Raw genomic sequence first — 24222 nt, forward strand, 5'->3', positions numbered from 1 at the left:
GTTTGAAGGCCGCTAAGTGCTTCGTCAAAGTAATTATGCGTCTCCTAACGATAGGGTTCACAAATGTTTCCGTCTACTACAACTACCAGAATACTCGTTGAGCGATATACTCAAAGAAATTAAAATACCCGGAGAGTGATACAGTCAAAGAGATTAAATTTCATAGAGTGGATGTAAGTCCCTATACGCCTGCAGTGTTCGAGGCAGATTGAACTGCCATGTTTTCTGGAGTAAAAGGTATCAGCCAGTATGTGACAGCGCTGGATCTTGACGCGCGTCGATATTCAGTAGTCAATAGTTATTTAAATCAGGGAATTATTTTCAAAAGGCAACTAGATAAAATTTTGTTGGGCTGTGGATTCTAGGTGATAGCTTTTATTTCAGAAAACATGGCAGTTCAATTAGCCTCTAAGATGGCGGACGTATAGCCATTCTATGAAATTTGGATATACTTCTGCACAGGAATCTTCGTTTGTTAAAAAATGCCGGCCGTAGTAGCCTTGCAGTTCTAGGCACTACAGTCTGGAACCGAGCGACCGCTACGGTCGCAGGTTCGAATCCTGCCTCGGGCATGGATGTGTGTGGCGTCCTTAGATTAGTTACGTTTAATTTGTTCTAAGTTCTAGGCGACTGATGACCTCAGACGTTCAGTCGCATAGTGCTCAGAGCCATTTTGTTAAAAAATAAACAAGAAATAAAAAGTAATAAAAAATGAAAAAGAATGCTAAACGAGGCATAAAATTATTAAAAATTTCTTTATCTTTACCGTATAGCTGAAATGGCTGAGAGAAAAGGAAAGAAGACTAGATTTTAACATTCCGTCGACAGGTTGGATTACGAAAGGATGAGGAACGAAACAGATACCACTTTTTGAAAGGAACCATCTCGGCATTTGCCTGGAGTGACTTAGCAATATCAATGGAAATCTAAACCCCGATACAGCACGGGGATTTGAACCGTCGTCCTCGAGAATGTCCTTTGTGCTGACCACTGCCTCATGTCGTTCAGCTGCCGCTAGGAGGCCTTAAGATAGATTGTACAGTATATATGGGTGAGAATTTCATTATTCCGTAATATTAAATGTATTTTACATATCTAAGAAGTAAAACGTTTGTAAAGACTGTTTTTTTCTTCTTCTTTGATTGTAGTTCTGAAATTAGCTGATGCCTTTGAAAACTGGCCATGTAAGGAAGGCAGTACATGATGATCTTTAAAAACGTAGCTTTGACGATTGTAATGGCATAATTCGCAAGGTGCAGAATTGCTTTTTTTCATTACTACACTGCAGCAACAATTTTGCGACCACTGTGTGTTTTCCCTGCAGGCGCGCCTGCCGCGCCTGATTTCCGTGGCTGTGCTGCGCAGTTTCTGTGAGGCGTTTCTCTTTTCAATTCCAGCTCTGACAGACGGCCCGCGGTTCGTGGAGCCCATACAGAATGTGACGGCTGCGCTGGGCAGGGATGCGTCGCTCTCCTGCGTCGTCGACAACCTGGGCGAGTTCAAGGTCAGTGACACGGCCATCTGCTGCTTCCACTGCGCACAGTTTGAGAGGAACTTTTTTTTTCAAGCCGCGATGCGTAGCGAAATGAAAACCACAGTGGAAATCCGGTGAAGCTTTGCGCTGATGTGTTGCGCAACATCCCTAGTACGCCCGTGTATTTTGTAAAGTTGAACTTTTCTGTTCTGAGCGCAGAGTGAGCCCATAAATCGCCTATTACATAGAGGCTCCCGCCAAACACGAAGTTCTGTGCAGGTGCTTCGCCTGATTGTATGCATCCCACATAACATAACTACACTCCTGGAAATGGAAAAAAGAACACATTGACACCGGTGTCTCAGACCCACCATACCTGCTCCGGACACTGCGAGAGGGCTGTACAAGCAATGATCACACGCACGGCACAGCGTACACACCAGGAACCGCGGTGTTGGCCATCGAATGGCGCTAGCTGCGCAGCATTTGTGCACCGCCCCCGTCAGTGTCAGCCAGTTTGCCGTGGCATACGGAGCTCCATCGCAGTCTTTAAAACTGGTAGCATGCCGCGACAGCGCGGACGTGAACCGTATGTGCAGTTGACGGACTTTGAGCGAGGGCGTATAGTGGGCATGCGGGAGGCCGGGTGGACGTACCGCCTAATTGCTCAACACGTGGGGCGTGAGGTCTCCACAGTACATCGATGTTGTCGCCAGTGGTCGGCGGAAGGTGCACGTGCCCGTCGACCTGGGACCGGACCGCAGCGACGCACGGATGCACGCCAAGACCATAGGATCCTACGCAGTGCCGTAGGGGACCGCACCGCCACTTCCCAGCAAATTAGGGACACTGTTGCTCCTGGGGTATCGGCGAGGACCATTCGGAACCGTCTCCATGAAGCTGGGCTACAGTCCCGCACACTGTTAGGCCGTCTTCTGCTCACCCCCCAACATCGTGCAGCCCGCCTCCAGTGGTGTCGCGACAGGCGTGAATGGAGTGGCGAATGGAGACGTGTCGTCTTCAGCGATGAGAGTCGCTTCTGCCTTGGTGCCAATGATGGTCGTATGCGTGTTTGGCGCCGTGCAGGTGAGCGCCACAATCAGGACTGCATACGACCGAGGCACACAGGGCAAACACCCAGCATCATGGTGTGGGGAGCGATCTCCTACACTGGCCGTACACCTCTGGTGATCGTCGAGGGGACACTGAATAGTGCACGGTACATCCAAACCGTCATCTAACCCATCGTTCTACCATTCCTAGACCGGCAAGGGAACTTGCTGTTCCAACAGGACAATGCACGTCCGCATGTATCCCGTGCCACCCAACGTGCTCTAGAAGGTGTAAGTCAACTACCCTGGCCAGCAAGATCTCCGGATCTGTCCCCCATTGAGCATGTTTGGGACTGGATGAAGCGTCGTCTCACGCGGTCTGCACGTCCAGCACGAACGCTGGTCCAACTGAGGCGCCAGGTGGAAATGGCATGGCAAGCCGTTCCACAGGACTGCATCCAGCATCTCTACGATCGTCTCTATGGGAGAATAGCAGCCTGCATTGCTGCGAAAGGTGGATATACACTGTACTAGTGCCGACATTGTGCATGCTCTGTTGCCTGTGTCTATGTGCCTGTGGTTCTGTCAGTGTGATGATGTGATGTATCTGACCCCAGGAATGTGTCAATAAAGTTTCCCCTTCCTGGGACAATGAATTCACGGTGTTCTTATTTCAATTTCCAGGAGTGTATCATGCATTTCCTCATTCTGACAGTTCTGGACAGACAACCAGCTTCACACCAGTGTAAGGAATAGCTGGGAAACAGAGGTGGCTGCCTTCTTTGACGAGGGAATTGGAAAGATGGTATCACACTATTACAAATTTCTAAATGGAAGTGGCGATTATGGAGAGAGGTAATTGGAACGCATAGCTAAATAAATGGTTTTGGTTTTCATTATGGTATTCATTTGGTCACCAATCGGATGTTGAAGGAAAAAGAAAGTAGCTCTCGTAGCAAGTACATTGAAGAAAAAATTAGTCATACCCAGGAGGTACCGCATTAATATCCTGTAACATAGCCTCAGGTCTTGAAAAAATTGCATCAGTTTGGTGAAGAAGTTCCTTCAGCTATGACCCCTTACACCTATCATATTTGGCATGTTGCAGTGGTACGTTTCACACATTGTGCCAAATACGAGTAGTACCGGAGAACTTTTACAGAATTTAGATTGTGTTTTTAGTGGGTCAGTTGTGGTGTGGTGCTTGCGTGTCCTCAAACAAGGAACATATACATGTGATCAATGGAAACATTTCTAATACAGAAGCGTTCAATACATATCCACTTGGTCACCGAGTGTGCTGAAACAAGCATCCTTGTTCGTGAGTATGACTCACCAAAGCATTCTACGAAAAACACCACACAACTGCCTCTTACCTGGTTTATATCCTCCATGCGTAGTTGAATAAACGCCTTACAGGCTCTCGGGGCACTTGATGCCGTGCACAACAGACACCCACCAGAACATTGCAAGCCTCTACAAGCCTCTATTCAACTGGACCAGTTTCTGTACTATTCGGTCCATTCAAAATGTGCAGGCCCACTTGGCGTTGTGAGCAATGAAGTGGTACCCAACTCCAAATGCCTGTTGCATGGAGTTCCCTTCACAATGTTCACTCGTGCTTCACAATGTTCACTTGTGTATAGGAAGCTCAAATGGTTCAAATGGCTCTGAGCACTATGGGACTTAACTTATGAGGTCATCAGTCCCCTAGAACTTAGAACTACTTAATCCATGCCCAAGCCAGGATTCGAACCTGCGACCGTAGCGGTCGCGCTGTTCTAGACTGTAGTGCCTAGAACCGCTCGGCTACCCCGGCCGACTGTATAGGAAGCCAAAATCTCTGACAGCTGTCATTTCTTGTAGACATTTGGCGTTGATACTTGAACAAATCTGGCGCTTTCATTTGCGGTGTGGTTGTGGGCACCTTCAAACACGATATCTCCGCTAGGAAGGTGTTCACCAGAGTGTGACTATGAGGGCCTTCACTATCGACCGTCAACGGGAATCACCAAACCGTGCCACGATGCGTGCAAGGAAGTCGTTCTGATACGGCACACCAATCATCTTCTCAGGTACTGACACAAGGGCTGTCCTGCGACCACACGTAACTGAAAGGCTAAGGGTGGCGGGCTACGACACATTTAGAGAGTAAACGTTGTCAAGGTGCAGACTGACGCTGATCTCGTCAGAAAAAAGGGTTATGTCACACTGCTGACTAGCTCACAAGTAGACAAAGAGCTTTGTAATGTCTTGTGGCAGAGGTCTGGTTCCAGATCATAGAACCTGTTTGGTATCATTTGTTGACAATTGCTCTCCTGTAGCTATTAACTATCGCCGTGGATGTATCTCATTGTGTTGAGGGTGTCTACTAGCTGTTATACACAAATATTCATTCTGCACTCTCCCACGATTACTAGTGTGACAAAACTGAGCTGATTAAGTCGCTAGAAACTTGTTCAGTATTCTATACAGTGGCTATACAGAGTGTCTGATCATACGTGACTGCTTTCCAAACCATCCTGAAGCAACATGGCTCTCAAAATAATAAACAGCGCAAGTACTGCAATCTTTACAGTTTGCAAAGTTGCCATAGACTGCACGTACTGCCCCCTCACGATAGAAACATATATTGTTTCCGTTAGAATTAAATTACAAACAAACCAAAGTACTGATATAGTAACGTGTTGCAGGATCATAACGTTCAGTTTTAAAGTTACAGCAAATATGCAAAATTTATTTTGACTACTGTATTTCTCAATATTTGAACAATATTATATATAATACTATAACAATGGTTGTATACATGGAAGAAACCTGGAGATACTAAAAGGATTCAGATAGAGATTTAGGAACCAGGTTTTAAATTGTGAGACATTTCCAGGGCAGATGTGGACTCTGACCACAATCTATTGGTTATGAACTGTAGATTAAAACTGAAGAAACTGCAAAAAGGTTGGAGTTTAAGGAGATGGACCTGAATAAACTGACTAAACCAGAGGTTATACAGAGTTTCAGGGAGATCGTAAGGGAACAAATGGCAGGAATGGGGGAAAGAAATACAGTAGAAGAAGAATGGGTAGCTTTGAGGAATGAAGTAGTGAAGGCAGCAGAGAATCAAGTAGGTAAAAAGACGAGGGCTAGTAGAAATCCTTGGGTAACAGAAAAAGTATTGAATTTAATTAATGAAAGGAGAAAATATAAGAACGCAGTAAATGAAGCAGGCAAAAAGGAATACAAACATCTCAAAAATGAGATTTACAGGAAGTGCATAATGGCTAAGCAGGGATGGCTAGAGGATAAATGTAAGGATGTAGATGCTTATCTCACTAGGGGTAAGATAGATACTGCCTACAGGAAAATTAAAGAGACCTTTGGAAAAAGAGAACCACTTGTATAAATATCAAGAGCTCGATGGAAACCCAGTTCTAAGCAAAGAAGGGAAAGCAGAAAGGTGGAAGGAGTATATAGAGGGTCTATACAAGGGCGATGTACTTGAGGACAATATTATGGAAGTGGAAGAGGATGTAGATGAAGATGAAATGGGAAATATGATACTGATGAAGAGTTTGACAGAGCACTGAAAGACCTGAGTCAAAACAAGACCCCAGAGTAGACAACATTCCATTAGAACTACTGACGGCCTTGGGAGAGCCAGTCCTGACAAAACTCTACGATCGGGTGAGCAAGATGTATGAGACAGGCGAAACACCCTCACATTTCAAGAAGAATATAATAATCCCAATTCCAAAGAAAGCAGGTGTTGATAGATGTGAAAATTACAGAACTATCAGTTTAATAAATCACGGCTGAAAAATACTAACGCGAATTCTTTACAGACGAATAGAAAAACTAGTAGAAGCCGACCTTGGGGAAGATCAGTTTGGATTTCGTAGAAATATTAGAGCACGTGAGGAAATATTGTCCCTACGACTTATCTTAGAAGCTAGATTATAAGCAAAGGCAAACCTACGTTTCTAGCATTTGTCGACTTAGAGAAAGCTTTTGACAATGTTGATTGGAATACTCTCTTTCAAATTCTGAAGGTGGAGGGGGTAAAATATAGGGAGCGAAAAGCTGTTTACAATTTGTACAGAAACCAGATGGCAGTTATAAGAGTCGAGGGACATGAAAGGGAAGCAGTTGTTGGGAAGGAAGTAAGACAGGTATGTAGCCTCTCCCCGATGCTATTCAATCTGTATATTGATCAAGCAGTAAAGGAAATAAAAGAAAATTTCGGAGTAGGTATTAAAATCCATGGAGAAGAAATAAAAGCTTGGGGTTCGCTGATGACATTGTAATTCTTTCGGAGACAGCAAAGGACTTGGAAGAGCAGTTGGAGGGAATGGACAGTGTCTTGAAAGGAAGGTATAAGATGAACATCAACAAAAGCAAAACTAGGATAATGGAATGTAGTCGAATTAAGTCGGTTAATGCTGAGGGAATTAGACACTTAAAGTAGTAAAGTAGTTTTGTTAATGGGGAGCAACATAACTGATGATGGTCGAAGTAGAGAGGATATAAAATTTAGACTGGCAATGGGAAGGAAAGCGTTTCTGAAGAAGAGAAATTTATTAACATCGAGTATTGATTTAAGTGTGAGGAAGTCGTTTCTTCTAGTATTTGTATGGAGTGTAGCCATGTTTGGAAGTGAAACATGGACGATAAACAGCTTGGACAAGAAGAGAATAGGAGCTTTTGAAATGTGGTGCTACAGAAGAATGCTGAAGATTAGATGGGTAGATCACATAACTAATGAGGAGGTATTGAATATGATTGCGGAGAAGAGGAGTTTGTGGCACAACTTGACTAGAAAAAGGGATCGGTTGGTAGGACATCTGAGACATCGTTGGATCACCAATTTAGTACTGGACGGCAGCGCGGAGGGTAAAAATCGCAGAGGGAGACCATGAGATCAATACACTAAGCCAATTCAGTAGGATGTAGGCTGCAGTAGGTACTAGGAAATGAAGAAGCTTGCACAGGACAGAGTAGCATGGAGAGCTGCATCAAACCAGTCTCAGGACTGAAGACCACAACAACAACATTATATTTTTATCTCAGAATGAAAAAAATTACATAATTGTAGGTGTAAAACGCAAAGGAAAAATATATGAGTGGTGACAACTGTGTTGCGGCATCAGAAACAGCGCAGTGCTCCTTTATAGGACACTAAACAGAAGAGAGAATACCTATAGCTGCCGGACGCAGCCGTCGCGCCGCAGTAGTTGACCGGAACTTGTCACCAGCGGTGCAGCGTAGCGTAAAGTGAAGCGCTCGCCACCAAAACAACAGCTGCTGCCGTGCGGTCGATAGACGAATGGCTGCACCTGTGAGTGCAGTCTGCTCTGCTCTATGCAGGATGAGGGGACCGCAATTATGTCCATTCACTGTCTTACTGATACAGCAATGCACGCCTGCTAATGCAGGAAGCACTAACAAGTGACGCTCCCTGATGTTTTTTACCGGTATCGAAGCTACAATGGGTGAACCTGAACTCCAATGACAAACATACGGAGGCTTCTCAAGCATATTTACTACCTGGACAAAAAAAAAAAAAGGTTCAAATGACTCTGAGCACTATGGGTCTTAACATCTATGGTCATCAGTCACCTAGAACTTAGAACTACTTAAACTTAACTAACCTAAGGACATCACACAACACCCAGCCATCACGAGGCAGAGAAAATCCCTGACCCCGCCGGGAATCGAACCTACTACCTGTCCAGTCACATTATTGTGACCACCTGTGAGAAGCCCGAATAAACATGTTTTGCAGTGCGTATCGCTGCGAGATGTGCAGGAAGAGAGTCAGTGAGGTTCTTCAAGGTACCAACACATATGTGGAGCCCTGAGGGTCGATCGAGGTCGTTCAACAGATTCTCGATTCGTGAAATGTTAGTGGACGCCTCAGGGTAATGGAAAAACTAAAGCGCGGAAAGGTGCAGGCCATTTATCACAAGTCCCTTGTTACTTCACATAAGTTCAACAATATTTTATTGCATGTTATAATACAGCTGTCTTTCAAAACACGTTCCCGCTGACTCCTCTGATTCCGTCTTACCACCATCAATTGGAGCATTACTAAGACATACGAGGTGTTGAAAAAGTCTCTCCGCAGTGCCGCATGATTGTTAACCGTGCGTGCCGTATGCCACAGTGAATATACTGAAAAGAAACTCAGTGACATACAAGTTATTCATTTATCGATTATTCATTTTTACTTACAAATTTTCACATTAAATGTTGAAAGATTCCCCCCCCCCCCCCCCCCCCCCGTTGTTGAATACATAATTCCATTCGCTCAAATGGCTCTGAGCGCTATGGGACTTAACATCTGAGGGCATCAGTCCCCTAGGACGTAGGACTACTTAAACTTAGCTAACCTAAGGACATCGCACACATCCATGCCCGAGGCAGGATTCGAACCTGCGACCGTAGTAGTCGCGCGGTTCCTGACTGAAACGCCTAGAACCGCTCGGCCACGGCGGCCGGCCAATTCAATTCGTCTAATCATGTTTCCAAACACAAGCTGTAACATTTCTTCTGTAACAGAAGCAGTGAAAGTGGATGGATTTTGGATGGTTTTTATAGACAGTTGCTTTCGCTGCACCCCAGAAGAAAGTCAGGTGGTGTCAGGTCAGGAGATTGCGGAGGCCAAAGTCCCTGTGAAATTATACGATCACCAAATAAATCAGGAAGCAGTGACATTGAACCGCGAGCTGTATGCGTGGTTGCAACATCTTGTTGAAAATAACGGTCCAGTATTTCACTTCTCCTATGAATGACTACTGAATATCATTGCATTATCGTTGCGCGTTTATTGTTTCGTTGAAAAATATGGGACCCACAATCCGACGTCTAGAAATTGCAATCCAAACTTCTGTTTTCAGAGGATGAAGTGGTTTTCCATGAATACACAATGGATTTGCAGTGCTCCACATACGAGAAGCCAGCCGCTGGGGCCGAGCGGTTCTAAGCGCTTCAGTCAGGAACCGCGATGCTGCTACGGTCGCCGGTTCGAATCCTGCCTCGGGCATGGATGTGTGTGACGTCCTTAGGTTTGTTAGATTTAAGCAGTTCTAAGTCTAGGGGACTGATGACCTGAGATGTTGAGTCCCATAGTACTTAGAGCCATTTGAACCATTTGAACATACGAGAATTTTGCAAGTTCATGTACTCAGATAAATGAAACGACGCTTCATGAGTGAAAAACGTGTCATTAAGAATATCCCCTCCATTTTGTTGAACAAAATTTTTGAACCATTGACAATAATGCAGTCTCTTGCCATGATCAGTATTTTTCAGTTCTTTCACGACTGTTTCTTTGTATGGGAAAAGTTCTAATTTTTTCCTTACAGCTATGTGGGCCGTTCCGACACTAATATCGATTTCCTGGGCGAGTTTTCTTACTGACGTGTTCGGACTCATGGACATTTTATCGGAAATATTGAGTAGTTTATGCTCAGACAAAAGGCTAGGACGACCACTTCTCGGTGCATCCGTCACTGAACCCCTACTTCGAAATTTGTTAATCAAATCTCGCACAGTATCGCGATGTGGCAGTACTGTCTCTCGGAAAACTGAATTAAATGTTTGACGAATTTAAACAGTGTATGTACAGTCAGCTTTGAAAACTTGTTCGACTAAAAACACACGTTCTGGTTAGCATTTTAACAGTGACGAAAACGAAACAAACGAATAAAAGGACTAAACTTAAACGTTCACGTCAACGCGTAACGACGCACACCAACGATACTGCTGACACTGGCTGAGATAAACGAAAACAGTGGAATGTTGGGAGAGTCCACTTGAAGGGAAGTAACCCAGACAGACTAACAATCATACGGCACGCGGCTGAATATCATACGGCACTGCGGAGAGACTTTTTGAACACCCCGTACATTAAAAATAAATAAAAAATTGTTTATAACACTGGCCAAAGCTATCCCACAATTCTGAAAACATACACTCCTGGAAATGGAAAAAAGAACACATTGACATGCACGCCAAGACCGTAGGATCCTACGTAGTGCCGTAGGGGATCGCACCGCCACTTCCCAGCAAATTAGGGACACTGTTGCTCCTGGCGTATCGGCGAGGACCATTCGGAACCGTCTCCATGAAGCTGGGCTACGGTCCCGCATTCCGTCAGGCCGTCTTCCGCTCACGCCCCAACATCGTGCAGCCTGCCTCCAGTGGTGTCGCGACAGGCGTGAATGGAGGGACGAATGGAGACGTGTCGTCTTCAGCGATGAGAGTCGCTTCTGCCTTGGTGCCAATGATGGTCGTATGCGTGTTTGGCGCCGTGCAGGTGAGCGCCACAATCAGGACTGCATACGACCGAGGCACACAGGGCCAACACCCGGCATCATGGTGTGGGGAGCGATCTCCTTCACTGGCCGTACACCTCTGGTGATCGTCGAGGGGACACTGAATAGTGCACGGTACATCCAAACCGTCATCGAACCCATCGTTCTACCATTCCTAGACCGGCAAGGGAACTTGCTGTTCCAACAGGACAATGCACGTCCGCATGTATCCCGTGCCACCCAACGTGCCCTAGAAGGTGTAAGTCAACTACCCTGGCCAGCAAGATCTCCGGATCTGTCCCCCATTGAGCATGTTTGGGACTGGATGAAGCGTCGTCTCACGCGGTCTGCACGTCCAGCACGAACGCTGGTCCAACTGAGGCGCCAGGTGGAAATGGCATGGCTAGCCGTTCCACAGGACTACATCCAGCATCTCTACGATCGTCTCTATGGGAGAATAGCAGCCTGCATTGCTGCGAAAGGTGGATATACACTGTACTAGTGCCGACATTGTGCATGCTCTGTTGCCTGTGTCTATGTGCCTGTGGTTCTGTCAGTGTGATGATGTGATGTATCTGACCCCAGGAATGTATCAATAAAGTTTCCCCTTCCTGGGACAATGAATTCACGGTGTTCTTATTTCAATTTCCAGGAGTGTACTTGATCAACCAGAGAAGGCGACCTCGCAAAACACGATTCTTCTGAATTCTTTTTGTCCATTACCACCGTAAATATAGAGCATTTATCAAACACACCTTTAAGATGGAAACTGTTCAATTCAGATCTACACACAATAGGTCCAATATAAACAAATAAAAAGACAAATTCCTCATAACGCTGGACAAAGTGAATCACATAATTAATCAATCAGGGAAGGCTCTTTGGCATATTCAAGATACTGGGGTGGAAAAATACTAAAATACCAGTCAACAAATGAGCATTACATCAGTAATAAAACTATTACGTTAAAAAAACGAACTTCAGACAGGGAAACCACAGGAGGGACAGGTGCGGTAGGCCAGGTCTGAATAAGATCGAAAAATAACAGATACTGCTGAGTAAATTAACGCCCAACTGCTACGAGATATAAACTCAGTTTATGAGGGATGCCATGGCAAGCCAGCAGGCCCCAAACGTCTCAGAGGCTGTGGTGAGACGGCAAGCGCCACCTACTCGTACACAGCCGACGCGGAAAGGCTGCGCCCGGTGGACCGGCTGGCAACAAATAAGGCCCCTGAGCATCGCCGCCAAACGCTACGAACATCTCGGAAGATCAAGGCAAAACTAGCCAACATATTAAGCATGCATAATAATCGTGGAACATATGAAAACGCTCAGATCAAGACAAAAGCTCAGCGTGAGCGTGGCCTCAAGCTCCGAGCAAACCTTACATGGAACATCCACAATTTTACAAAAGAATTACTAACTACTAACTTAAGGGGAGACGGAAGGCAATTTTTATCCCTATTCTGCCAATGCTATTTTACGCTTTGAGTAGGTACCTTTTTCAAAAGAACTATGAGTGATAAAAAATTGAAATTTTTACTGTATATAACACATATGCCTCACTTTACAAGTAAAATGAACATAATACCTCTTATAGTTTTGAAGAAAAAAAAGTTATTCATTCACTAGTAAAATTTAACTTTTTTGTGCATTAATTATTATAAAACAGTTTCTGATTGTTTGGTGGTTCTCAATTTACTTGTAATAACTTATTACCACCTGCAGTACAAATTGACAAGTTTCATGTTTCTAATCGCATTAGTTTATCAAATAGTGGTTCAAATGGCTCTGAGTACTATGAGACTTATCATCTGTGGTCATTAGAGTCCTAGAACTTAGAACTACTTAAACCTAACTAACCTAAGGACATCACACACATCCATGCCCGAGGCAGGATTCGAACCTGCGACCGTAGCAGTCGCTATCAAATAGTTGTACCTGAAAGTAAAGAAATGTGGTTTTGAGAAAAATCCATTTAAAGTTTAATATTGCAATTCTAGTATACTTAATGATGAGAATTACTTACCACTAATATTTTCCTGCACCATACTGAGTATCATCTGAATCATACTGATATTCTTTTTTCCTCTCTCTCTTCTTTTCTGCCTGGCTTCTTTTGTGGATTTTAAATTAGCAATATTTGGTTTGCGGATTCTCTCTTTATCCATTTGCACAAAGGATTTTGTACTATTTCCACTTGATTTTATGCTCAATAATTCCAAAACATCAAGTTTTCTAATTACACCACCACTGAAGCACAGAATAGCATCACAAACACCAAATTTGAGTCTTGTAAGCTGAAGAAATACAGTTTTCGGAAACCGGTTCCAAATGACAGAATTCGCACATTAATTTAAATTTTGGGTTTTCTCATGAATACATTTCTTCAACAAGGTTTCTTTACAAAGTCTCTAAATATGGGTTTATTTTCATTGATTAGTGATGCAGGTAATGAGTGTTTGTGGTCATATCTGGCACTTCTCCTGTCCTTGCACCAAGTGTCAGGATCATTCGCGCAAAGACCGCCTACTGGATTTTCTTTTGTGGAAAATTTTTATGGAAAAAGATAGCCCATACAGCTTTATTCATGGTTTCTAAATTCCCTACAATATCTTCTTATGGCCGAGGATACCAATCTTCAGTCATTACCTCTCACCAGGACATCGCAGTGGCCGACGGCCTGGACTTAACGCTCGAGAGCAGCGACGTTTGAGTAAAGTTGTGAGTGCTAACAGACAAGTACATCGTTAGTACATACACGGTAGGAAACATTGAAGCGATGAAACGATAGAAGCATGAAATTATATACAAGGTGTAAAAGAATGCTGTGCATTATCTCTGCATGGCGCAAGAAGGAAGGCGTGGCATTTAAATGCCAGATTGCACAGAGCGTCAGGAAAACCATCATATCTCACGAAAAAATTGTCGTATTTATACAAAAAAATGTTCCATGTGGGAAAGACCAGGCATTTCAAATATGCTAAAATCTAAAATTCGAATTTTTGAAGTCCACTTGCCTTCCGTCTCCCCTTGATCTTACAACAAATTTAACAATTTAATGTAATAATCACACACAACCATCACTCGCATGAACATAAGTGGCTTAGAAGGTAACAGGGAAATGTTGAGGGCTAGACTCCAACAACTACAATCGTAGCATATTCCAGACAGTAAATATTAGTTCCCTGAAATAGTAACTCTCACCACAGCAATGAAACCCAATTACGCGAAAGAGCCAAGATTCACTGGGCCGCTAGTGTTTGCTTACCACAGCTGTAGGCAAACTTACATTAGCTACTTCAGTCAGGAAAGCAACATCTTCGAATACAAATCAGACTGAGTTTCGACTTCAGTCGCCACGAACACACGTAGCGGCCTTGAACGTACGACAATTAGTTTCAGATCCAGCAGACAAAACACTGAAAACATACTTGACCTCTTAGCAACAAATAATCCTGAGTTAATAACGAGCATCAAAATCGATTCGACGATTACTGAACACAGGGTTGTCGTAGTGAGACTGAAAATTGTAATCCTCAAATCCGCGAAAAATAGGCAAAAAATTCACCTATTCAAAAAAGCAGGTAAAAATTCACTTAACGCCTTCCTGAGAGACGATCTCCACTCATTACAAATTAATAATACAAGTGTAGACAAGATGTGGCTTAAATTCAAAGAAATAGTATCGGAAGCAATTGAGAGATTTATACCAAATAAATTAACAAACGACGGAGCTGATCCTCCTTTGTAAACAAAACGAGTTAGAACACTGTTGCAGAAACAGCGAAACTAACGTACCAAATTTGAACAGACGCAAAATCCCCAAGATTGGCGATCTCTTACAGAAGCTCGAAATTTAGCGCGGACTTCAATGCGAGGTGCTTATAATAGTTCCCACAACGAAACTTTGTCTCGAAACCTGGCAGAAAATCGAAAGAGATTCTGGGCGTATGTGAAGTATGTTAGTGGCAAGAAACAATCAATGCCTTCGTTGCGTGATAACAATGGAGATATCATTGAAGACAGCGGTGCCAAGGCAGAGTTACTAAACACAGCCTTCCGAAATGCTTTCACAAAAGAAGACGAAGTAACTATTCCAGAATTCGAATCGAGAACCTACCAACGTGAGTAACGTAGAAGTAAATATCCGCGGAGTAGTGAAGTAAGTTAAATCAATTAATAAAAGCAAGCCTTCTGGTCCAGACTGTATACCAATTAGGTTCCTTTTAGAGTATGCTGATGCTTTAGCTCCATACTTAACAATCATATACAACCGTTCACTAGATGAGAGAACTGTACCCAAAGACTAGAAAGTTGAACAGGTCAAGGAAGTTACGAGTAGTCCACTAAATTACAGGCCAATATCGTTAACGTCGATATGCAGCAGTATTTTGGAACATATATTGTGTTCAAACATTTTGAATTACCTCTAAGAAAACGGTCTTGACACACAGTCAACATGGGTTTAGAAAACATCGTTCCTGTAAAACACAACTAGCTCTTTATTCGCATGCAGTGTTGAGTTTTATTGACAAGGGATTTCAGATCGGTTTTGAATTTCTGGATTTCTGGAAGGCTTTTGACACTGTACCACACAAGCGGCTCGTAGTGAAATTGCGTGCGTGGAATATCGTCTCGGTTATGTGACTGGATTTGTGATTTCCTGTCAGCGACGTCACAGTTCGTAGTAACTGACGGAAAGTCATCGAGTAAAACAGAAGTGATTTCCAGCGTTCCTCAAGGTAGTGTTACAGGCTCTTTGCTGTTCCTTATCTATATAAACGGTTTGGGAGACAGTCTGAGCACCCGTCTTGTGTTGTTTGTAGATGACGCTGTCGTTTATCGACTAATAAAGTCATCAGAAGATCAAAACAAACTGCAAAACGATTCAGAAAAGATATCTGAATGGTGAGAAAAGTGGAATTTGACGCGAAATAACGAAAAGTGTGAGTTCATCCACATGAGTGCTAAAAGGAACTCGTTAAACTTCGGTTACACGATAAATCAGTCAAATCTAACAGCCGTAAATTCAACTAAATACCTAGGTATTACAATAAAGCACAACTTAAATTCGAACGAAAACACCGAAAATGTTGTGGGGAAGGCTAACCAAAGACTGCGTTTTATTGACAGGACACTCAGAAAATGTAACAGATCGTCTAAGGAGACTGCCTACACTACGCTTGTCCGTCCTCTTTTAGAATACTGCTGAGCGGTGTTGGTTCCTTACCAGATAGGACTGACGCAGCACATCGAAAAAGTTCAAAGAAAGGCAGCACGTTTTGTATTATCGCGAAATATGTGGGAGAGTGTCACAGAAATGATACAGGATTTGGGCTGGACATCATTAAAAGAAAGGCGTTTTTCTTTGCGACGGAATCTTATCACGAAATTCGAACCACCAGCTTTCTTCTCCGAATGCGAAAATATTTTGTTGACACCGACCTACGTATGGAGGAACGATCACCACGATAAAATAAGGGAAATCAGAGCTCGTACGGAAATATATTGGTGTCCATTCTTTCCGCGGGCTATACGAGATTGGAATAATAGAGAATTGTGAAGGTGGTTCGATGAACCCTCTACCAGGAACTTAAATGTTATCTGCAGAGTATCCATGTAGTTGTAGAAATATGCAGGCATTGAACAATTCGTATTTAAAGGAAATTTTAAAGCACACAAATGTGGTAGTCAAATAATGTGAAGCAGAGGCACTAAAATGTAAATTCAATTCCTGAAACTGAGTGACTGAGAAACACAGGCAATCCAGCGTAGCGGGATCAGCCTCAACACGGGAGCACATGCGGCAGTCAAGCAACGAGTAGCTTACCCGCAAGAAAAAAGAACAGACGGCATTAGAAACTGAACAGCACTCCAATAAACACCCACATAAGCATCAATCCCTCCTTCGTTCATGTTAAGTCGGTTGCGTCGACATTACGCCCAAATTTTGCTCACCAACACGACTTCAGCGACGACCGGCCGCTTAGAGGATCGTGCACCCGTAACAGCCCGCCATACGTTACATGTGCTATTATCTCTCTCTCGCCCAGACGAACAAATGACTGCCAGTGTGGTGAACGAGCTGCCCAAGGAACTACAACCAAAGACTCTACTAAAGAGCCACCAAGGCGCCACCTGAATACTAGACGAAGGCGGATCGCGCCAACAGACGAGGATGTAAAAGCATGGAACGAGCCAATAAGACTGGATTGGGTTTAAGTATGGGGAGTCTGGTGACCAGCGGAGTACGGCAAACCCACCCTGGTGCTCATCAAACCACGAACGTACACTGTGTGTTGTGTGACACGTTGCATTGTGCTGCTGGTAGATGCTATTGTGTCGAGGAGAAACGAACTATATATAGGGATGCACATGGTCCCCATTGATACATGCATATGTATGTAGATCCACTGTGCCTTCCAGAATGACGAGATCAGCCAGAATGACCTGGGTGACAATCTGAGCAGTTCTCTTAGGTTGTTCGCAGATGATGCTGTAATTTACCGTCTAGTAAGGTCATCCGAAGACCAGTTTCAGCTGCAAAACGATTTAGAAAAGATTGCTGTATGGTGTGTCAGGTGGCAGTTGACGCTAAATAACGAAAAGTGTGAGATGATCCACATGAGTTCGAAAAGAAATCCGTTGGAATTCGATTACTCGATAAATAGTACAATTCTCAAGGCTGTCAATTCAACTAAGTACCTGGGTGTTAAAATTACGAACAACTTCAGTTGGAAGGACCACATAGATAATATTGTCGGGAAGGCGAGCCAAAGGTTGCGTTTCATTGGCAGGACACTTAGAAGATGCAACAAGTCCACTAAAGAGACAGCTTACACTACACTCGTTCGTCCTCTGTTAGAATATTGCTGCGCGGTGTGGGATCCTTACCAGGTGGGATTGACGGAGGACATCGAGAGGGTGCAAAGAAGGGCAGCTCGTTTTGTATTATCGCGTTATAGGGGAGAGAGTGTGGCAGATATGATACACGAGTTGGGATGGAAGTCATTACAGCATAGACGTTTTTCGTCGCGGCGAGAGCTTTTTACGAAATTTCAGTCACCAACTTTCTCTTCCGAATGCGAAAATATTTTGTTGAGACCAACCTACATAGGTAGGAATGATCATCAAAATAAAATAAGAGAAATCAGAGCTCGAACAGAAAGGTTTAGGTGTTCGTTTTTCCCGCTCGCTGTTCGGGAGTGGAATAGTAGAGAGATAGTATGATTGTGGTTCGATGAACCCTCTGCCAAGCACTTAAATGTGAATTGCAGAGTAGTCATGTAGATGTAGATGAATGCCAAGAAAACATTCCCCAGACCATTTCGCTTCCAGCTATTGGTTCAAAAATGGTTCAAATGGCTCTGAGCACTATAGGATTTAACATCTCATGTCTTCGGTCCCCTAGAACTTAGAACCACTTAAACCTAACTAACCTAAGGACATCACACAAATCCATGCTCGAAGCAGGATTCGAACCTGCGTCCGTAGCAGTCGCGTGGTTCCAGACTGAAGCGGCTAGAACCGCTCGGCCACACTGGCCGGCGCTTCCAGCTATTGTTGCAGGGTGTTTACTTCCATCTAGTATGCACCAAGAGCAATCAGCCGACGGAGGAGAAAACGTGATTCATATGAAAAGGCGACCTGTCCCACTCTTAGAACGTCCAGTAGCGGGGCTGGCGTGCAAATTCCAGCTTTCTCCGCCGACAATGCAAAGCCTCATACGGGCAATAAAGTCGCGGCAATGGGAGGTTCTCGGCCATCCTCCAGACAGTCCGGATCTCTCTCTTTGTTATTACGCCATTTTTGGTCCCCTTAAAATGGTCTGAGGGGGCAAACGATTCTCCTCGGACGACGACGTCCAGCTGTATGTGCGGAACTGGTTAACATCGCAGCCCCTGGAATTTTATGAGACAGCCATTCATTGCCTTGTGTTACAGTGGGACAAGTGTCTCAACAGCCAGGGTCAATATTTCTAACATAGAGATAACTTCTGAAGAGTTTGCGTTAGGACTTCCAAACTGCACGGTTGGCCGCAGGGCATGATGGCAATTGGTATCCGCATGGTTTGGTTTAACCCACTTTCATCTGGAACGGTTCGTCAATAAGCAAAATTGGTGCACTGGAGGGACTGAGAATTCGCATTTCGCCATCGAGAAGTGTCTTAAACCTCAACGGTTGAATCTGTGGTGTGCAACATCCAGTTACGGAATAATCAGTGCGATATTTCTTGATGGCACGGTGGCTACCGAAAATAATACGAAGGTTTTGGAAGATGGTTTCATCCCCCTTATCCAAAGAGAACTTGATTTCGACAGCATGTGGTTTAAGCAGGATGGACTTCAGCCCCATCGAAGCAGGACATTGATGTCCTGGAGGAGCACTTTGGGGAACACATTCTGGCTCTGGTGTGCACAGAGGAGATTGGCACAGGTCTCGATTAGGCGCCATATTCTGCGGAACACACGCGACTCCTTTTTATGGGGCTATATTAAAGACTAGTTGTACAGCAAACCTGAAAACAGCCATTCAGGAGGTCATCGACAGCATCGATGTTTCGAGACTTCAGCGGGTCAGCCGCGCGGGATTGGCCGATCGGTTTAAGGCGCTGCAGTCATGGACTGTGCAGCTGATGCCGGCGGAGGTTCGAGTCCTCCATCGGGCATGGGTGTGTGTGTTTGTGCTTAGGATAATTTAGGTTAAGCAGTGTGTAAGTTTAGGGACTGATAACCTTAGCAGTTATTTTGTTCCCCAAATAGCAAAACTCCTTTACTACTGTAAGTGTCTCATTTCCTAATCTAATTCCCTCAGCATCACTCGACTTAATTCGACTACATTCCATTATCCTCGTTTTGCTATTGTTGATGTTCATCTTATACCCTCCTTTCAAGACACTGTCCATTCCGTTCAACTGCTCTTCCAAGTCCTTTTCTGTCTCTGACAGAACTACAATGTCATCGGCAAACCTCAAAGTTTTCATTTCTTCTCCATGGATTTTAATATCTACTGCGAATTTTTCTTTTGTTTCCTTCACTGCTTGCTCAATATACAGATTGAATAACATCGGGGAGAGACTTCAAACCTGTCTCACTCCCTTACCAACCACTGCTTCCCTTTCATGTCCCTAGACTCTTATAACTGCCATCTGGTTTCTGTACAAATTGTAAATAGCCTTTCGCTCCCTGTATTTTACCCCTGCCACCTTTCACCTCTTTTTCTAATGGTTCAGTAATTGTGACCCTCTGTCTATGAGTGTTCTTTTTCCATTCTACACAAACTTAGTTTCTTTCAGTAAATATTAAGATATAGAGTTCTAATCCTTTCTTGGTGTAGAATCTAAATTTGGAGTTACTGTGTGTGATCAATAGATTCTATTAATGCGTGTGGAGAAAATAATATTAGAGTATGACGAGTGTATCAGAAATGTCTGTATTACTTAAATAGATAATATATTACTTGCATACAATGTGTGTACCATGAATATATTAGAGTACGTTTTGGTTGCATGAGCAACATAAAACAGTTTGGAACACTACTGTAGAATGTAGTCTACGATACTAGAAATGTCATTGACATCGACACTTTATGCATGTAGAGTCCACATAATGGACGGTGTTTAGTACTGGAATGCTTTGTGGCCGTTTCCCAGTCGTGTAAACATACCGCTGCCGCAACGGCAAGCCGCAGGCAGTCCATTATCAACAATAGCTACGTTCAGTTTATACTCGGCACTTCTGCACATGTAGAGGCATGCAACACTTTGTTAGAGTCCGGATAGTGGCTTTACTTTCAGCAGACCATAAACAGCAAGATGTTGCATGTCACTCAAATTGTTGTGCCTAAGGTGTGGAGAAAGTATCTCCTCGCAGCGGTCGTCCTGGAATGACATCAATGCACGATCGTTTCCTTCAACTTTCGTCTCGCAGGCGTTCAACATCAACTGGAAATGACTTCGGGCAACAGGGATTCGTATCTCAGACCAAACAGTGTTTAGAAGATTGCATCAAGGTAGTCTTCATTGCAGAACACTAACGAGACGTTTTGTACTGAACCAACGGAACCGACGCAATCTAAGGACTCGGGATCCTGTACATCAACACTGGATCATTTCAGAATATCATGTTTGCTGACGAGACCAGGATTGGTTTGAGACTGGTCACTAGACACGTTAGGGTTTGGAGAAACGCTAGACGACACCAGTAATGCGGATATGTTCATGAAGTTGTAACGCCCACCTCATTTATCGACCTTAATGACCGTGGAAAATTAAACCGCGTGTACCTAATGGAAATTTGGGAAAAGCAATCGTCACCAAAGTTAATCTGTCGGTAAAGAGGGAGGAAGGGTTACATCTAAATGAAAGGAAAAATGTGAATGAAACTGGTGGAAATTAATATTGAAAAAGAGTAAAGTTAATAAAGAAAGTAAATGTGCGGTAATTAAGTTAACAATTAACTGGCGTTAATTAGATATTTGAGATTTGGGGAAAATTACGGTCGCCAGTCCTATGGACGACTACTATAATAACGGAAAAAGAAAGGTTAATGCACATATAATTAGCACTAAAAGCGTGGCAAGTGAAGGTTGACAGGTGTTGTGTGAAAACTGAATGTTTGTCAGAAGTAATAAATTTCGCTACACTCTGACTTAATTTAGCAAAAGGATTAATAAAACCGGAAAATTGAAAGTTAATTTAGTGGCTGAAATTAATAGTGAACTTTGTTTCTGAGCACTACGAAATAAAATAAAATAAGGTCAGTCTTGGGCTATCTCAACAATCATCTCAAAAGCAATTTGAATCTACGCAATTTAGAAATAAGAGATTTAACTTTGAACTTGAATTAAATGATTTCGAACAATTAATAATAGTAAAATTTAGTACGTACCAAGCTGAGCTGCAGTCACAGGTAAGCTAAAATATGGTAACAAAACTCGCACTCTTAATTTGTGCTTGTGTAATCTAAATATTGTAGCCTGCTATGAATTCTTTAACTGAACTTTGGAATTAAAGCAGTGAAATGGAATGATATTACTTTAATGCTGGCGTTTGAGTATCAACGACACACAGGTTCATTTCGGAAAAGGAAGGTATACTGATTGGTAATGCTATTGGGACAATGAGCAACAAAGGTTCCTGCTAAGTTGTTGTTTTTAGTGATGCAAATGGAACAGTTTGAAAAGCTGAGGTCTGCCATAAAGTTCTAAAACTTACGTGCTTTCAGTCTTCCTTGTTGGTTGATTGAGGGTTTGAAGTCGTAGATCGAGGAGGTGGCAACAGTCAATTATTGCCGACCGTCGCCGTTGCAGAATCTGGATGTTGGCACGACTTCTGCTCGACACGGTCACCAGGCGAAACGGGCTCTTGATGAGCCAGCTAATGCTTCCTGTCCACCACACCGTGTCAGAAACTATAAAAAAAATGGCTCTGAGCACTATGGGACTTAACATCTGTGGTCATCAGTCCCCTAGAACGTAGAACTACTTAAACCTAACTAACCTAAGGACATCACACACATCCATGCCCGAGGTCAGAAACTATCATCGCAAGTCGAGCGCAATCACATGCTGCCAAACCCCGAAAGCGCGGCAACTCGCGGGAGTCACTGAACGCACCTGCTCCACCGCCCTACTCTAGCCAGACTCTTCTCTACCCGCACTCCACGCAGCAGAGATTACACTACCAAAGATCCTAAACACTTTGGTTCTGCACACGAGCTATCGATATCATCGTTCGATAGCATAGTTTTCCCTAGGCAAGACCCAGCGTAAAAATACAAATAATATTTACCAAACAAACCTATTATACATCGACATAAATTCATAAAAAATTATAGTACAACAGAAGGAAATAGGAGGATATGAATTTCCGGTGTTACAAAGTCCATCCGTTTTCAGATGGAAATATAATACTCTGGGCGGCAATAATTATGGAATTGCCGACTTAAATACCTCCAAGAGGCCCTAAAAACGATTGTAAGTTGCTACAGACGTGAAGTCGGTGACAACTTTATCCTAGTCGATGACAATGGAAGGTGCAACGTACTGTGGCAGTGTCTCAGTATCTTCAAAGGTGCAATATCAACCGATTGCTTTGACCAGCACAGTCTCCAGCAATGAATGCAAATGAACTCACTGAAGCTGCCATTGAGGAGTTGGACCTCAGAGCCCATGAAGGTTCCAAAGGTAGGAGACGAGGTATTGGAGGAAGTAAAGCTGTGAGAGGGAGGCGTGAGTCGTGTTTGGGTAGCTCAGTTCGTAGAGCACTTGCCCACGAAAGGCAAAGCTCTCGAGTTCGAGTCTCGGTCCAACACACAGTTTTAATCTGCCAGGAAGTTTAATATCAGCGCACACTCCGCTGCAGAGTGAAAATGTCATTCTAGATGGTTCCATCTTGCACATTGTCCTCGCACAATTTAAGAACTCATCCGTGTGCGGGGATGACATACTCACTACTAAAGACAGATAATCATTATAGTCAGATAAAGATTTTTCACTGGTTTTCTTTTGTTTTGTAACAGTTTTTTGTAACTAACTAAAAGCGCTATACAAAATATGTGTGCATACAATTTATTAAAATTTGCTACCGCTACATCTCACAAGTCGTCTGGTCATATATACTAATGCTACCAGTGCAAAGATGTGATGAGTTACTAGTTCATTTATATACAGGATGTTTCACAACACAATTTCTAGTATGGGCTTCTAGGTGTTATAGAGTTGACTCAGTAGGTTATGTTCTAATAAGGAACCTATAGCAGGAAACGTACCGTTCGGATGTAAAATAAGTTTGAAGGTGGAATCACTTTCAAATCTTCCTCCTCACGGTGCAAACACAGATCTACAGGAGCCCATGGCATGAACAATGTTTTGTGTACTCATCGTCCTGTTCTCTCCTACTTGGTGAAGGACGTCTTCTTCAAAGTCGAGAGTACGATGCGTCTGTGGAGCACCACAGACACCCGTTCCAGCTGTGAATGTACCACTTTCTCACAGTCGTTGTATTCTGCCGAAAATGGTATGCGATGTCCCAATTACAACAGGGACTGCCGACGGCGCCGTCTCCCATGTTTGTGTGCATAGGGTCAAATGAGAGATTTGGAATAGATACGTTCTTCAGACTTATTTTATATCCAAATCGTATATTTCAGGAAGTGGGTTCCTTATCAGAACATTATTTACTGAGTCTCCTCTACTTACCCTAGAAGCCTGTAACACGAACGGTGAGAAACATTATGTATACTAGCGACCACCTACTTATCTGGCGTATTGGTGACAAATTACATACCTAAACTTTCCTTGTGAATACGTTACCCAACACCATATAAATTCTTGTTTTTTGGGGATGTTTACTGAACATGTATCCTTAGCAAAAAGA

General features: G+C 43.4%; 1 protein-coding gene across 1 annotated transcript in view; it reads left to right on the forward strand.

The window, feature by feature from the left end:
• LOC126316749 (lachesin-like) overlaps positions 1-24222 on the forward strand; it is a 607630-nt gene that overhangs the window by 315947 nt on the left and 267461 nt on the right. Inside the window, exon 2 of the mRNA XM_049992876.1 lies at positions 1398-1504. Coding sequence (XP_049848833.1) covers positions 1398-1504 — 107 coding nt within the window. The remainder of the gene's footprint in view (positions 1-1397; positions 1505-24222) is intronic.

This window comes from Schistocerca gregaria, chromosome 1, assembly GCF_023897955.1.
Source record: "Schistocerca gregaria isolate iqSchGreg1 chromosome 1, iqSchGreg1.2, whole genome shotgun sequence".
Taxonomy (NCBI): domain Eukaryota; kingdom Metazoa; phylum Arthropoda; class Insecta; order Orthoptera; family Acrididae; genus Schistocerca; species Schistocerca gregaria.